At 46.0% G+C, this 17,197-nt stretch overlaps 1 protein-coding gene across 2 annotated transcripts in view; it reads left to right on the top strand.

Annotated features, from left to right (window-relative positions):
• LOC144720517 (testican-3-like) overlaps positions 1-17,197 on the top strand; it is a 221,832-nt gene that overhangs the window by 191,231 nt on the left and 13,404 nt on the right. For both annotated transcript variants that reach the window (XM_078597284.1, XM_078597285.1), the window contains exon 6: positions 8,053-8,161. In XM_078597284.1, the coding sequence (XP_078453410.1) occupies positions 8,053-8,161 (109 nt within the window). The remainder of the gene's footprint in view (positions 1-8,052; positions 8,162-17,197) is intronic.

The following is a 17,197-nucleotide window of genomic DNA, read 5'->3' as shown; positions in this document are numbered from 1 at the left end:
AAGCACACACAATTATAGTAAAAGACAAACATCTCCCTTTATTAATAACATCACTTGTATAACACTTCCGCGATTTCTCGCCACTAAAAGTGGTGTCACTTGGTATTGGGTGACAACACAATTGTTAACACAGACATTTTTAAGCAGTACACAATTTGAATCGTCCGAAAGTTGAAAATTACAATAAATATTAAAATTTGCCATTGAAAATCGAAATCTCTGAAATTATTATATCCACAACTCATCCCTAGAATGTACACACATGCATAGACAAATATCCCTTGAAGTTAGTCTTTAACAAGCTGTGAGGGCAAGTGCTGTTAGCGAGCACTTATGACACATAAGGGGATGGTGTGGCCAACACCATGCTCGGTGGTCTTTGTAGCACAATAGGCTAATCACTGCACCACCGTTCCTACACACACACCCAAACACAAATTGATACATGTTTTCCTGCACACAACAAACACACATGGTAAACACTGCACTGTACAAAGTGGCATCAGTGTCCTTCCATTCGCAAATTTGACAAACGACAATGAACACAAACGTGTCTGGGTATCCATGGATTAAGCAACCAACACACAACCTATTGCACAAACACACGCGTTATCTCTGCAGAACACATGCACACCATAATTATAATTAAAATACCATATTAACAAAACAAACCCGCCATCATTTGCTCTGTGCTTTCAAGTACAACCCATTAAACAATTTGCTTTATGCAGGATAGCAAAGCAAACAATATAGTTTGTGGCAAAGTTGTCATAGATATTTATTACAAATTTTAGCAACTTCCATTTTAAAAGAGGGTGCTGTTTTTTTTTTGGACCAATCACATACTTTCAGTGTGATAAGCTCATGAATTTGCTAAAACATTGCAATGATGAGTTGCTGGGAGGTGGACCTCAAGGTAGGAGTATGGGTAGGATTATTACACCGCTGAGCTTATCATCCCCCTTCAACCGCAAACACTCCGTGCTTCTATCTGCCGTTAAACGGCACCAATTTTCCGTTGTTTACTTTTTACCTTTTGAGTAACATTGCCCATTCCAAATACATGTGGCCATGCCAAAGATGCATTCTCAAAAGGACATGTCTCGTGCCGCTATATCGGCGGAAACAATGATCTTACAGATAAGCTTCTGCTCACTGAAATGCAATAACACATGTGTGTATGTGGAGTATTTCATTAAATGTGCATGCGCACACATACACAAAGATAGAGGCAATGTTCCTTTGGTTAGGGTTCGACTGTTGGGGAAAACGCTGTGAGTATGGGTTTAACAATTATGCTCCCACTTCCATTGCAATTAAATCATAAGTTACGATCCCATTAGATAATCGTTTATTTTTTTGCATAGTGATGGCCATAGCAGCCTTTCGTGGCTGAGGAAGGTTATGTGATTCTAATTACATCCAACATATGAATAGAAAGCAATCTGATTCCCACACATCTGAATTGATGCATGTATCGCAAGCTAGAAACATTGATACACAAAGGAGTGGGAGTGACTAGGATCATGCCCATCGCCTTCGTCTCCCCCCTAGTGCGGATGTTTACGAACCGCACCAGGTACCCATATAAGTCTGAGTTGACCGAGTGGAAACCCAGGACTTGTTCTGGTAACACTCACCACTAATGTTATCCATGGCTGGGAATCGAACCCAAGTAATCAGGTTTGTAGCACCACACACTAGCCACTGCCTCACCGTTCTCCACACAGTCACAAAACAACTACACAATATGGTTAGCTTTGGAAGACGTACACATACATTTATTATTTTCCAAAGCCAAATGTGACCGCAACAATTTCATAGCATTGGTAGCAAATATCTTCTCAGTGTGCCCTCCATTAATCCTCATGAGTAGCGATGATTGCATGTGGATTTTTTTTTGTATAGCACACGAAGGTTCTCTCGTGAATTTCTTGCTCAGCAGCAGCTCTCAGGATCCGAGGTGTTGGGTGAGAGCAGAGTTTCTCGACTCCAGTCCTTGTGGCTCTTCACACCACAGCTCTCCGTGATTACCAACCATCAGACAGATGTCGTCGTGCACAATAGCTTAATTTGCTTGTGAATAGAATAGATTGGTAATCATGAAGATGTGGATCATGGGGCGTTGCAAATATTGCAATTGAGAATCACTGGGTTAGATTCTAACCCTTACAAAATCAAAGAATATCTTACTGTGTGCGACTGTGGCTGCAAACACGAAAGCATGAACCAAAGCATGTAGTTCGCACTGCTTTGAATATAAATATGAAGGGATGGTGGGTGCTTGAATGAGTGGGTGAGTGAGTGAGTGGGTGGTGAGTGAGTGGTTGAGTGAGTAAGTTAGTAATTGAGTTAGTGGTTGAGAGAGTGAGTGAATGAACGAGTAGAAGAATCAGTGGGTGGGTAAGTGGGTGTGTCTGCAATTCACGAACTCCCACACAAAGCAACTAAATGGCTAAATTACTCAGAACTGAATCTCTATTAGTTGCTCTTCATTGACCGTATAAAATAATGATCCCTGGGCTAAAGAAAAAACAACAGAACAGCTTGGCATCCTGTCAGAGTAAAAATATTTCCTCCTCCAATGAGCATTGAGGAATTGGTGCTCTTCTTCTTCTTACAGCCCTGAACCAGAGTCGATATTCCACATTCCCATGGCGTTGGGCGAGTCTCTCCATAGAACAACCACTGTTCAGTTCCCCACAAAGTGGTATTGATTTTATTATCCCTAGAGAGATGATGGGCTGAGTCACCACCCCAACTCGGGTTTAAACTCGCAATCTTCTAATTGTGTGACAATCATTCTACCATCATATATAATTATATAAATACGTCATATATGTATTGGCGTGTGAAAGCATTTAACATTTTAAATTAAAATAATTACACCTAGGCTATTTGTCCTGGGCATGCTGACACAATTCTGAAGTTCTAGAAATAAAAAAAGTATTTCAGGTCATGACCAGCAATGCCAAAATATCGATCTCGTGGCATCACTCGGGCATCTGACTGCAATATTCAACTCTTGTTTTCTCAGTAACAAAGCTTCAAACTCACATGGGATGGGCTGGATGCATGGCTTCGCAGTTGGTAGCTCGTGACATATCTGCTAGGTGGGGCTGTTGTGAGTGACCTTGGAAAATATGGGGTTCTAATGAATAAAAACTTCGTCACGTGATTGGCCTTCCCGTGAAAGTGATATAACTGTCTTATCTACCAACGGTAGGCATTTATAAACAATACGAAACAAAACAACAAAGCACTCAAATGTTGTCCGCATGACCCTCAAGTCCACACTACACAACCCCTTTGACACTGCCAAAAGCCGAGAGCATGTAGGCCGTGACCTGCTATACAGTGAGGGAAAAAAGTATTTGATCCCCTGCTGATTTTGTACGTTTGCCCACTGACAAAGAAATGATCAGTCTATAATTTTAATGGTAGGTTAATTTGAACAGTGAGAGACAGAATAACAACAACAAAATCCAGAAAAACGCATGTAAAAATGTTATAAATTGATTTGCATTTTAATGAGGGAAATAAGTATTTGACCCCTCTGCAAAACATGACTTAGTACTTGGTGGCAAAACCCTTGTTGGCAATCACAGAGGTCAGACGTGTCTTGTAGTTGGCCACTAGGTTTGAACACATCTCAGGAGGGAATTTGTCTCACTCCTCTTTGCAGATCTTCTCCAAGTAATTAAGGTTTCGAGGCTGACATTTGGTAACTTGAACCTTCAGCTCCCTCCACAGATTTGCTATGGGATTAAGGTCTGGAGACTGGCTAGGCCACTCCAGGACCTTAATGTGTTTCTTCTTGAGCCACTCCTTTGTTGCCTTGGCCATGTGTTTTGGGTCATTGTCATGCTGGAATACCCATCCACGACCCATTTTCAATGCCCTGGCTGAGGAAAGGAGGTTCTCACCCAAGATTTGACGGTACATGGCCCCGTCCATCGTCCCTTTGATGCGGTGAAGTTGTCTTGTCCCCTTAGCAGAAAAACACCCCCAAAGCATAATGTTTCCACCTCCATGTTTGACGGTGGGGATGGTGTTCCTGGGATCATAGGCAGCATTCCTCCTCCTCCAAACACGGCGAGTTGAGTTGATGCCAAAGAGCTCCATTTTGGTCTCATCTGACCACAACACTTTCACCCAGTTGTCCTCTGAATCATTCAGATGTTCATTGGCAAACTTCAGACGGGCATATATATGTGCTTTCTTGAGCAGGGGGACCTTGCGGGCACTGCAGGATTTCAGTCCTTCACGGCGTAGTGTGTTACCAACTGTTTTATTGGTGACTATGGTCCCAGCTGCCTTGAGATCATTGAAAAGATCCTCCAGTGTAGTTCTGGGCTGATTCCTCACCGTTCTCATGATCATTGCAACTCCACGAGGTGAGATCTTGCATGGAGCCCCAGGCCGAGGGAGATTGACAGTTCTTTTGTGTTTCTTCCATTTGCGAATAATCGCACCAACTGTTGTCACCTTCTCATCAAGCTGCTTGGCGATGGTCTTGTAGCCCATTCCAGCCTTGTGTAGGTCTACAATCTTGTCCCTGACATCCTTGGAGAGCTCTTTGGTCTTGGCCATGATGGAGAGTTTGAAATCTGATTGATTGCTTCTGAGAGCAGGTGTCTTTTGTACAGGTAAGAAACTGAGATTAGGAGCACTTTCTTTAAAAGTGTGCTCCTAGTCTCAGCTCATTACCTGTATAAAAGACACCTGGGAGCCAGAAATCTTTCTGATTGAGAGGGGGTCAAATACTTATTTCCCTCATTAAAATGCAAATCAATTTATAACATTTTTGACATGCGTTTTTCTGGATTTTGTTGTTGTTATTCTGTCTCTCACTGTTCAAATAAACCTGCCATTAAGATTATAGACTGATCATTTCTTTGTCAGTGGGCAAACGTACAAAATCAGCAGGGGATCAAATACTTTTTTCCCTTACTGTATTTGCACAGTGCAACCTAGCGTTGTGATATAATAATTGGTTTTACCCTTTCTGGCAATAAAACAGGTGTTAAGATGTTAAGACACCAAACAAAAACCTTTTGCAAGGAATTATGTCTGCATTAACTACACGTACTTGTGGTTAACATGCAAACAAAACATACTCCGATAATCTCTGCATTGTCTTTGAAACTGATTGGTCCACACCAGAGACAGCTTTTTTTAGAGCCTAGTCTCAAAGTATTAGACCAGACGAAGCCAAAAGGCTTTCTCGTCTGCTCTGGTCTAACATCTTAACACCTGTATTATTCTTCTAGATTTGAGGTTTTCGTGACTGCAAGGATTCATACTCCTTGGTTGTTTCGGTAAAGTCAAGTAGGTGAAAATAAAATTAAAAAATAACTCAATCACGACGTTACGGAGGCAACACAAGCTTCCGTCATCAGGTGGGACAACCATAGCAAAAGAGCCTGTATTATTTTGCCAGAAAGGGTCAACTCTATTCTTTTAATTTGATACTGAAAAGAAAGGTCCCATATTCTAGCGTTGTGACATAGTCGTTACAGTCATAGGCGCCTTTTTCACCGCCTTGAATGGGTCTCAAACGGCGTGGCTAAGATGTGAAGCGAATCGCAACGAATGAAGAAGGGAAATCTCTCTCTCAGACGCCTTCACATCCAACTAGAGACCTCCCCGAGGCACAAATCCGACTGTGTTGCAGCGGTTTCTAATATGAACAACTTAAAATGTTATCTTCTTTTGGTAATTCACGTTTGTTTATTTTTTTTAAACAACAAAACAATTTATAGAAAAGTATTTTTATTCCAAAAATAATTTCTCATCTCTAGGTGCTTAGTGGGGCAGCGCCCCAACGCCCCTCGCAGACGAACAGCGCCTGCAGCTTAGGAGTTTAGCTTCAAGCAAGACGCCTTGTTTCTAATCCATCCCATGTCAAAGCTTGGGGAATCATGACAGGGGTTTTAAATATTTTTTTTGCTCAGCTTTATTCAGTTTCCTGATCTGCTTCTTCTACTCGTGATGGAGATGTTTCCACACTGCTCTGTGGCTACGTACAGTGTGAAAGGAGTTCCACATACCTACATCTTGGGAAGTGGGAGGAGATACATATTACAAGATTTCAAGCATCATCGCTATTGTTGGAAAAATCAAATTATATATAATTGCTTTGATCTAGCGTTTTTAATCTGATGAAAAGCCTCCCCCAGGTTAATCAACAAAATTAGTGATTTTCGGGGTAAAATCATTTTTTCAAAAGTAACAATGTATTGCTTTTTATTTAACACAAATATAACTCTGAACACTTAGCTAGAAAAAGTAGAGGAGACCTCAGGTGGAAACGTTGTAATTATGCTGATTGCCACCTTACAGCGGTGCCAATTTAACAGCTCCAATTAGTTTAAGTGCACACCCAGGAACATGACCAGTATTCGCGTTAGACCAAACATATTCCACGCAGGAAAATCACTGATCTCGTAGAGAGTTTTTAAATTAGTCATAGGAAATGGTTGTATGGCTCTGGGGGCTAGAGGAAGTCGATATTTTTCTTCATGGGATGGCTCGCATGACACAAACCTTCCAGTCGGTCCCACTGACCTCTGTTCTGACCAAACTGTAATCTGCCGAGATCTGGGTGTGAGCCTGGGGAACATTTTTCAGCAGCAGGTACCAGCTTAAGCCACATGCGGTGACAAGAACGGAGGCAGACATTGCGCCTCACTCCCAAGCCACCCTCGCTACTCTGCTTTGCACTGGCAGTAATGCTCACGAGCATGTAATGAAATTTGGGGTGCAGCGGGGGAGGAGGGGCGCAGTTGGCTCCACGTTGTCACATTTGACCTTGACAGAGTTTCGATGCATTATTTGATTCCTGTCAACTAATGACTCGGAGAGACCGGTCCATGCTTTCGTGTTCTCCCGTCTTGATGACCACAACACAGTACTTTTCGGGATTTTGTTCAGAATGCTGCTGTTAGAGTGCTTATGCACACCGTTTTAAGGAACATCACACCTACTATCTTATCTTTGCATGCGCAGACTATAAGACCCTGCTGCTGCTGATAATACAAGGCTCTCGATGGGTTAGCACACCAATATTTGCAGGAACTGATCCATGTTTACACTCCAACGAGGTCCCCGAGATCTTGCGACCACCCTCTGCTAAGGACTCCGAGGTTAAGGCTCTGTTCCTGGTGTGATGGGGCTTTTGCCAGTGCAGCTCCCAGACTGTGGAACAACACTTTGCCTTTCGTAATAAGACAATCAGAGTCGTTACGGCTATTTCAGTTTTTCTTGAAAACTTACTTCTTTAAACTGGCCTTCAGCCCCAAGTTCTGTCGGTTTAGCCTGGTTCTGATTATTTGCTACTTTCCATACATGACATATTGGGATCTGTGGATGAAATGCGCCTTGCAAATGTCTATTATTATGAGGCGCTGTTGGACCATAACTCACCATGCTGGCCGGCACCAGTTCACGAAAGGGGTTTGTGTCCCAGAACCGGTTCAGATACCACTGCTGTTATCTCTGACGAGGAATTAATCGCAGGTGGCCTAGTTCATAGCACAGTGTGCTAAAACTACTGCACCATCGCTACCTCAATTTGAATATGTTATATCTTAGAAATACCATAAGCATATCACATTACTGTAAAGGCCATGTATAATAAATATCGACAGCTGTCCGACGTGAGTATGAAGCTTCATAAACTAAAATTTGAAACTCTTAAAATCAGTCAGGGGCTCCGTCAGTGCCCTGCTAACATCAGCATTCGCAATACAATTTTTCAGTCTGATATTAAAGTGAAATCACGAGAATGCTATCCTGGAACACCTAAAATTACCTTTGGAGTATTTCTTTGCCATTTAAAAATTGTGTCACTCCACAGTAATGGCCATTTAAATATTTTTTTTGAGTTGCATAAGCGTTCCGAGATGCCGTGGCATTTTAAGCTCTCAATAAATGCAAATCTTCATCGTTACTCTTCTTGTAATTAGAGGATGCACGTTAGGAAGGTGGGAGGGTAGTAAAGTAAACCGTAACCACTGCGTGGTGTTTGTTTGCCCGCTGTTGTTTCAGTGCAAGCTGGAGTACCAGGCGTGTGTGACCAGAAAGCAGATGGCGGTGAAGTGTGCCACCTCGTGCCCCTGCCACACGGAGAACAGCACCCCCAGCACAAGCGACAAAGGTAAGGCGGCGTCGTCACCTCCTCCCCACCTCCTCGACCCTAACCAAACGCCTCGACCCCCACCAGACGTCTCCTCACCACCATGCCCCAGCATTGCTCTAACATCTTAATGCCCTGCTTCTCACCACACGTCCAATCACGACTCCTCACCACCCTATTAGTCACTACCGTATACTCCTCACCACACCATCCATCGTGACCCCACCTCATAGCACTTATTCTTCACTACCCAACTTCTCACTACTATACTCACCACCCAACCCCTCAGAACTCTACTCCTCACCACCATAACCTTCATCTCAATATCCCTCACCACCCTGCTTGTCAGCGCGCTCACCTACTGACCGCCTACTAATCACTGCCATACTCGTTACCGCTCTACCCCCCACAACTGAATCCCTCACTAACCTATCCCCTCACCACTCTTATCATCAACACCCTGTCCGTTACCATTGATGACTATCCATTGCTGTGTTTGGCTCTGAGTTGCCTTGATAGGCATTGATGACATCAGACAAGAGCCAGCCTCACACCTGCGCTTCAGCTACTCTATGTGTAGTGACATAGAATAAGTAATGTAGCAGCATAGCGCTGGCTGCTGGCAGGGCAGGAGATCTGCGGCTTACAGCAGCCCTGACGTCAGCAGGCCAGGGGATACACCAGAGGGGATATTTGGGGGAAAGGTTACGGAAGGGGGACAGGGGGAAGCCCCGGGAACCCGCTGGTAGGTTCTAGAGAGGGGGCGTGGCCTAAGTGGAGCGAGGCCACGCCCCTGGGAGCATAAAGGTGGCCCTGAGCGAGAGCTCGGGGCTGTCGTTTCGAGTGGGATCTCCGTCGTGCTGTTGAAGATCATTGCCATCGTCTCTGTCGTCTTCACTCGATATTTCGCTGTTAGACGGTAGTTGGCTGTCTCGGTTCAGCGCCGTCAGTGTTAGACGGTTAGTGTTGTGTATAGGCGAGCAACCCACGTAGAGTTGTGTATAAATGTATAAATGAGCCGTACCAGCTGGTACGGCTATTTTAATACACACAACAGAGTGGAAGGACATGTTCAAAGAGCTAGCATAATGCATAATGTACGTTGCCTTAGTAATCCCCCCCGCCCACGTGGCACAAGAGCGCAGAAGCGTGTTCACCACATCTACGCCTCTATATAAGGAACGAAACAGTTAGACTTCTCCACAAATCTGGCTGTCGCCTGATGAAGCTAGTTGTAATTACTGGCGAAACCTCGTACTCAGATGGTGAATGTTGTGGCTTGGCTCTCCAACATACCGGTGTGCTGTACAATTGACGAATTGGCACGTTCTGTTTACATGACAACCCTTTCTAGTTGGCTGTGTCGGGTGGTGGCGGGTTTAATGACACATTTAGATATTTACGTGGTCTAACCCAAAAAAAAACTCTTTTGTGGTAGAGTGTGTATTGTGCAAAGGGTGCTTGGTTAAATAAAAGAAGTGCCTCCACCTCTTAGCATCTCCGAGTTAAGTCACTACATATGTATCACCGTGACACCACGACCCAATTTCTTGACTTGCAAATCACCCGCGCAGTGTTGTCCAACAGTGAGTCCCTCATTGTTGGACTCACTGCTCTTTGATCAGATTGGAACGAATTTCCATTCTGTCTCTGCTGCTCACGTCAGTGACAGCACCACACAGTACATTATGATGAATCTCATCGCTACCCGTGGTTCCTGGGAATGCCGTGTGTGGTGGGGAGCCAGTGCGCACTGTGTTAATCCATCTTCCAATCCGCCATGGAGGCAGCTCGATGGTCTGAGTGGTCTTTTCTCATTTCGTACATTTTTGTTCACTATTGCCCGTGTGTGACCAAAAGCAGGGCAGTGAGGGGGAAAGCCATTATGTGAGATGAAAGACTCCACTAATCAATGTGATTTCATTCTTGGCGGTCTGATGAATCTATCACTGCACTCCGAGCTGCTGTAAGTCACGGCGGCTCTGAGGTCTCGGTTTGGCATGCGGTTAAATTACAGCCGGCATGCCGAAGTTACAGTGAGCATGCCCGGTTAGTGTTGTGTGATGGAAAGCTGAAATGAGCAAACATGGCCTTATGTGTTGGCACATAGTGGCAAGTAAGGATGACTCATGAAGCAATTAAGTAGCAACGAGGAAAATTACGGTGGACAGAATGCATTGTGAAAAATGTATATTCAGAGGTTACATGAAAGAAATAAAGAGGATGTAATTGAATTCATAACGACTGGACAATTTTAACTTGACTAGACAAATTAAACTTGAGAATAGCAACTTTCATACAGTGCATTTAGGTGTAAGAACAATTTAATAATTGAATTCATGGTTGCCTGGGGTGGGGGACTTATAATAAGGTCAAACAAAAATAACTATTTGATCAGAAATCCCTTGTCGCAAAGTTCATCAGGCAATTGCCTAATGATGCTTTAATGGTTCCATGTCTTTCAAAATGTCACCACCAATTTGTGACTGACCTTGAGTCAAGCCAGATTTACTATGCTCCAAAAACATGGCAAATCCCGCTTTTGGGCCCAACTCATGCACAGCATGCATGACGTTGGGGCGCACGTAAAGGTGTGCGATGTTTGCGTCATAGCCATGGCGGCAGTGCCTCCGCATGCATCACGTGGCCATGATCCGCCTCACATATAGACTTGGAACGAATCGTAGATTGCATCGATTGACTAAAGATTGTAGTCGGCTGCTCTATTGTAATTGATTACTTGGGTCCTTTTAAGAATATTGTGAGCGCCCCCACATGCTGCCTCCTGAAGGCAGGAAACCCCTATTAGCCATGCCCCCAGCGCAACTTGGCTAATGATGCCGATGACATCAACAAAACCCCAAACATCACGTCCCATCCAACGACGCACGTGGCAACAGAGGAACGTTTTTTCCCCAACGAGTAATCAAAATCATTATCGGTAGAGTAATCTATAACTGAAATGATTGGCTATTCCAGCTTAACTCTACCCCTATATTGCACAAAATCCATATTCCCATTATGCACCTGGGCTGCCGTTAGAAACTGCACTGGGGTCCCAAGCACAGCGGCCCAGACGAGGGGGGGTTGATGGTGAGAGTCGAGCGACATGGCCATTGGTTATGATAAACATCGTCAGCCTTTGCTTTTGTTTTATTTCCGTGGCTGTTCTTCTTGTCTGGATGCATGAATCAAGGTGTCGCCACGGGGGTAGTGTATCTCACTCGCCGCACTCTGTGTGTCATGCCACTGAGTAATGATCGTTGCCTTCACTGCAAATCCTGCAGCGACAACAAATGCCCCGGCATGTTGGAGCCATGGATCAAATGTTTATTTAATAATTGTAAAACTCACCATATCCAGTGCCATTATACCCATAGTCATTGTGAGTCATTGCCGATGTTCCTGAGAGTCACTGTCGATGAATACAGTTTTGTTATTTCCATGCTACACGCCACTTCGCTGGTTAATTTTATTCTACTTTTGTCCCACGGGCAGTTGCTCAGTAACTTAACCCTAGGCCCTGAATGAGTGTATTTCCTTTTTGCGAGCTTTAAATATTTCCAGAAACGCACATATTTTATGGTTCTTTTTGCTCTGCCGTTCGACCATTTTTTTATGTTTTGCTTCACTTGTTCGCAAAACCTGTGTCTTGTTTAAATTTAAAGCTGCATATATTATGCCATGCTCGGCTGCCTGTGGTCTCGTCCTCAATGAACAGTGGGTCGCTATCGCTTTCCTTGTATTGTTTTTTATTGATTTACGCTGGCAGATGTGTTACAAATTGGCGGCTTTTGCCTGTTAGTGTTAAATATACGTACTTTTGATCATTTTCTTGTCAGGTTCATGAGCTCTGAAAATGGAAAGGCACGTTAACATCCTGGGTAGATGAAGGGGAAACTTATAGTAGGTTCGAATTAGGTGTACACACACGCAGCTTGGAGGCAACACTATTTATTAAACGGTAAGTAATATAACACTGTACATAAGGTGGTGAGCACCTTCCTCAACTCACTAACACTCTGGAACACGACACAGACTGGACCAGGCAGGCAACGGCCTGCCTGGCCCAGGACGACGACTCGGGACTTGACGACCGATGATGTCTTCACTTTGGAGTACAGTACAACAGCCTTGCTCTGCGTTCACACCACGCTTATATCTGCTTTGGCGTGGCCGGCTCCGCCCAGGCGTGGCTGGCTCTCTCCAGGCCACGCCTCCCTTCCCAGGACACGCCTCACTTCCCCCACCTCTGGGAAGGTCCGGATCCCTCCAGCACGTGACCCCCCAGGCACCCCCTTGGGGCCCCCAGCCCTCGTACGGGCCAACACAGTAGTGACCGTTCTATGTCACTACATCACCCCCCCCTGTATAAACACACAGCCGTCCCCGGCTGTAACACAACTGTGAAACATCGAAAAGGTGTGCCTCCGAACCAGCAACATCAATAAATGACCGGCGACCGATAAGAAATACAATCACGTAATATATACAGAATCGACGAGGGTAAAAGGGAACCGCATAGAAAACGGGGAATTAACAACAAATATACATGAAAACTGGCTAACCCACTTACGCTCCAGCACAGCCCCCCCCCCCCCCCCCCCCGCGTTAGAATCACGCATGCAATGACAGTCACCCGTTAGCACCCCCCCCCCGCCTTTCCGACGTGGCGTCACAACTAGTAGCACGCGTCGGCCATATCGGGGGGGGAATTTCCATGTTACCACCCCACCGCCTTTCCGACGCGGCATCACAACCAGTAGCACGCGTCGGCCATATCGGGGGGGGAATTTCCATGTTACCACCCCACCGCCTTTCCGACGCGGCGTCACAACCAGTAGCCCACGTCGGCCATATCGGGGGGGGAATTTCCATGTTACCACCCCACCGCCTTTCCGACGCGGCGTCACAACCAGCAGCACGCGTCGGCCATATCGGTGGGATTTTAACCCAGTCTCTCTCCAAGACTTGCATCGCAGCATATAGCTGTACCGACCGAGCTGAGACGACCCATCGTTCACTCACTGCACAACATGCACCCTAACAACTGAGGGATACAGTCTCAACGTAACAGGACAACTCCACCTGAACCTTACGAATCTCCAGCCCACTGTTTCAACGCGCCTCGGAGGGTCTCAACCTCCGAGCCGTCAGGTCAAGCTGTCAGCCATAGCATGACGGGACCACACTCCCTGAGCCATGTGAGCGCACAGCCCACAAGGCTAGACAAGCCACAGAGTGTCTCGATCTCCGGGCTGTCAGGTCAAGCCGTCAAACACAGCATGACGGGACCACACTCTCCGAGCCATGTGAGCGCACAGCCCACTAGGCTAGACAAGCCACGGAGTGTCTCGATCTCCGGGCTGTCAGGTCAAGCCGTCAGCCATTGCATGACGGGACCACACTCTCCGAGCCATGTGAGCACACAGCCCACTAAGCTAGACATGCCACGGAGTGTTTCAATCTCCGGGCTGTCAGGTCAAGCCGTCAGCCATTGCATGACGGGACCACACACTCCGAGCCATGTGAGCGCACAGCGCACTAGGCTAGACATGCCACGGAGTGTTTCAATCTCCGGGCTGTCAGGTCAAGCCGTCAGCCATTGCATGACGGGACCACACTCTCCGAGCCCTGTGAGCGCACAGCCCACTAGGCTAGACATACCACGGAGTGTTTCAATCTCCGGGCTGTCAGGTCAAGCCGTCAGCCATAGCATGACGGGACCACAATGTTCATGTTAGACACGCAACACTCACTGGGCCATCCTGGTCAGGACCTGCGCCCCAAGATAGGTGACAGCCAGCAGCACAATTCCAAATCCCTGGCAGCATGTCACCATCACAATTTAACACCATCACAACATACAGTTTGAATTATGATCCCCCACAGAACTGATCCAATGCCGAACAGGTAAGCACAATTTGTGACGATCCCGAATATTCAATGGTCACAACAATACACCTCACATCCCGTATCCGTACACATCATCTCCGAGACTCGCATTGCAGCATGCAGCTGTACCAACCGAGTGGAGAGAGCAACGCAATTTGACGGCAATTAACGGAAACGCACCCCCGATCCATGTATTACACAAGGAGCATTCCCGCACAAAATACATCATCTGTGAAACAACGGACAGGAACCAACCAGTGAGTTTGAAACAAAGCGAACCTGTCATTTCAAAATACCCTTCAACATTAACCATGGGACTCAGGGCATTCGAATTTTGAGAGCAAAAAAAAACTAGACACAAACGTCAAAAATCGCCGAATTGATTAATACAGTATATGTAGTATACGAAGTTCGTACAGTCAATCATTTGGCGCAATGCTCCATCCAGTCCCCACATGGCAACACACACAATCAATACTCCAGACAATCCGTACATAGTAAATAATCACAAGCAAGTACCCAACATTCCATACCCTGTTAACAATTCCAAGCAAAGCTTCATACGGTCTGTACCTTGGCAACAATGACGATCAAAGTTTCTTACAGTTACACGTGACAATCACGAGCGAAACTCCATACAGTATACACAATAACAATGGCGATTTCGCAACAAAACGATGTAACAACACGAGTCGTTAACACGGCAACCTACAGCATATCAACGGAGCTCGGGACACCAACAACGAATTAATCATTAACTACACCCAGAAGATACCGATCTCGACGCCGTATTTAACAACGCCGTTACAAGCAGACACCCGCATGGAAGCCGCGTCAATTTATCACGCACACAACCGGACAAACACACTCCGCAAACCAGCGAGTTAAAAAAAAAACACCCGCGATCGCAACCCGGCACACGCAAGATGGGTGAAGTTATTATTATTTTTCTTGGGGCCGGGTGCTTGTCATGTCACGACTCGCCTGGCAAACTGTGAATAGCGGAGGGCGGCAAGGTGGAGCACTGGAACAGCCCGAAGAATCTTTCATGGTGAACACGGCCTGCTCTTGCGAACCCATCCACCTCTCGCGCTCGAGCAGAAGGCTGGAACTCCCCCTCTGCAGGCGTTGATGTCGGCGGGAGCGGAATTTCGGCAGCAGGAGCGGCGTTTTGGCGGGAACCGCGCCCCGACCAGCCCTCGAGTTGGCGGGAACCGCGCCCCGACCAGCCCTCGAGTTGGCGGGAGCGGCGTTTTGGCGGGAACCGCGCCACGATCAGCCGCCGAGTTGGCGGCCCCACCGCGTGGCCCGCATGCCTGGGCCTCCCCCCGCCAGCCCCCGCAGAGACGACGGTGTCCTCTCCCCGCGGCTCCATCGCTCCGTTCCCGATGGCGGCGAAGCAGCGGTGCGATGCCAGTCCCGCCGCTCCGCGTGCAGCGCCATCTCTCTCTCTCTGTCACCGGGGCTGCCATCCCCGGGGCTGTCCGAAGGATGGTCGTCACACCATCCCGGTCGTACGAAGGCGTCCAGATGAGTTTTGTCTTTGTTTTTCATGTGCCCATTTTACTTCCCTAGGATAACACCTAGCAATATTTATATTTCCACAACTTCTGACGCCAAATGTAGTAGGTTCGAATTAGGTGCACACACACGCAGCTTGGAGGCAACACTATTTATTAAACGGTAAGTAATATAACACTGTACATAAGGTGGTGAGCACCTTCCTCAACTCACTAACACTCTGGAACACGACACAGACTGGACCAGGCAGGCAACGGCCTGCCTGGCCCAGGACGACGACTCGGGACTTGACGACCGATGATGTCTTCACTTTGGAGTACAGTACAACAGCCTTGCTCTGCGTTCACACCACGCTTATATCTGCTTTGGCGTGGCCGGCTCCGCCCAGGCGTGGCTGGCTCTCTCCAGGCCACGCCTCCCTTCCCAGGACACGCCTCACTTCCCCCACCTCTGGGAAGGTCCGGATCCCTCCAGCACGTGACCCCCCAGGCACCCCCTTGGGGCCCCCAGCCCTCGTACGGGCCAACACAGTAGTGACCGTTCTATGTCACTACAAACTTAACCCTTCGTGATTAAACGGGTACCGCTACATGGGAACTTAACAGCAGTTGCTTCATAGAAAGACTCATCCCCCATCATAGGAATGTGGATTTCCACTACAGAATGACGGAGGGCTGAACACAGTAGGTCAGTACTCACCTATCTGTTCAGTATATAAAAATGGCTCCAAAGAAGATCCTAATAATTATATAAGAATCTCTATTCTTTCACCAGTTACTAAATTATTCGAAAAAATACTCAAATCACAAATAAACTGCTGCCTAAAAAACAATATTTCCTGCACAGTAAAGTGTTATTTTCGAGAGGATTCCTGCACCACCACAGCAATGGTTGATGTATTATTTCATTTTCTCTTCAGTAACCTGGATAAGGGTCACTACTGCTGTGCACCATTCCTTGACTTGTCAAAAACCTTTGACACTGCTGATAATGATATTCTACTCACAAGACTCTATTGACCAAGTTGGTCTTTTGAGAACGGCCTGATAGGTAACTCTTAAACCACAAATATAAAAAGAACAAAGGGTGTTCCACAAGGTTCCGTGCTCAGTCCAATTCTGTTCTCCTTATATTTAAATAATCTTGGACTAAACTTAAATCACTCTGAACTAAATCTCTGTGCTGATGACACTTTCATGCCAGCATCGGGTAAATCTCCAAAAAAAGTCAAACAAAGGCTCCAACACGAGTTCTACTTAAATCAGTATCAATTGTCATCATTAAAATTGCGCCTAAATCAATACAAAATGAAGATCACGTAATTTTTTTCAAACCAAAATCCAGTTTCATGCCCTTCGCCGATTACGGATATTAGAAACAACATTATTGAACAAACGAAGTGCCTTAAGTACTTGGGTTTACTGATTGATTAAACACTTACATTTCAACCTCATATTGATCACATCTCAAATAAAATTAAATTTAAACTGGGGTTTTATACGGAAACAAACATTGTTTATCCATTTGTTTGTACCTGCAAATTGATTAAGCTATCATTCCACCACTGTTGACTACATTGACACGGCTTACAGAGCAGCTACAAATGAAACACGAAACAGACTACACCCGCTTTATCATTCA

The sequence above is a fragment of the Lampetra planeri genome, chromosome 9 (assembly GCF_965212315.1).
Source record: "Lampetra planeri chromosome 9, kcLamPlan1.2.h2, whole genome shotgun sequence".
Classification (NCBI taxonomy): Eukaryota; Metazoa; Chordata; class Hyperoartia; order Petromyzontiformes; family Petromyzontidae; genus Lampetra; species Lampetra planeri.
The sequence above is the reverse complement of the archived record's forward strand: the minus strand, read 5'-3'. Positions and strand labels throughout refer to the sequence as shown.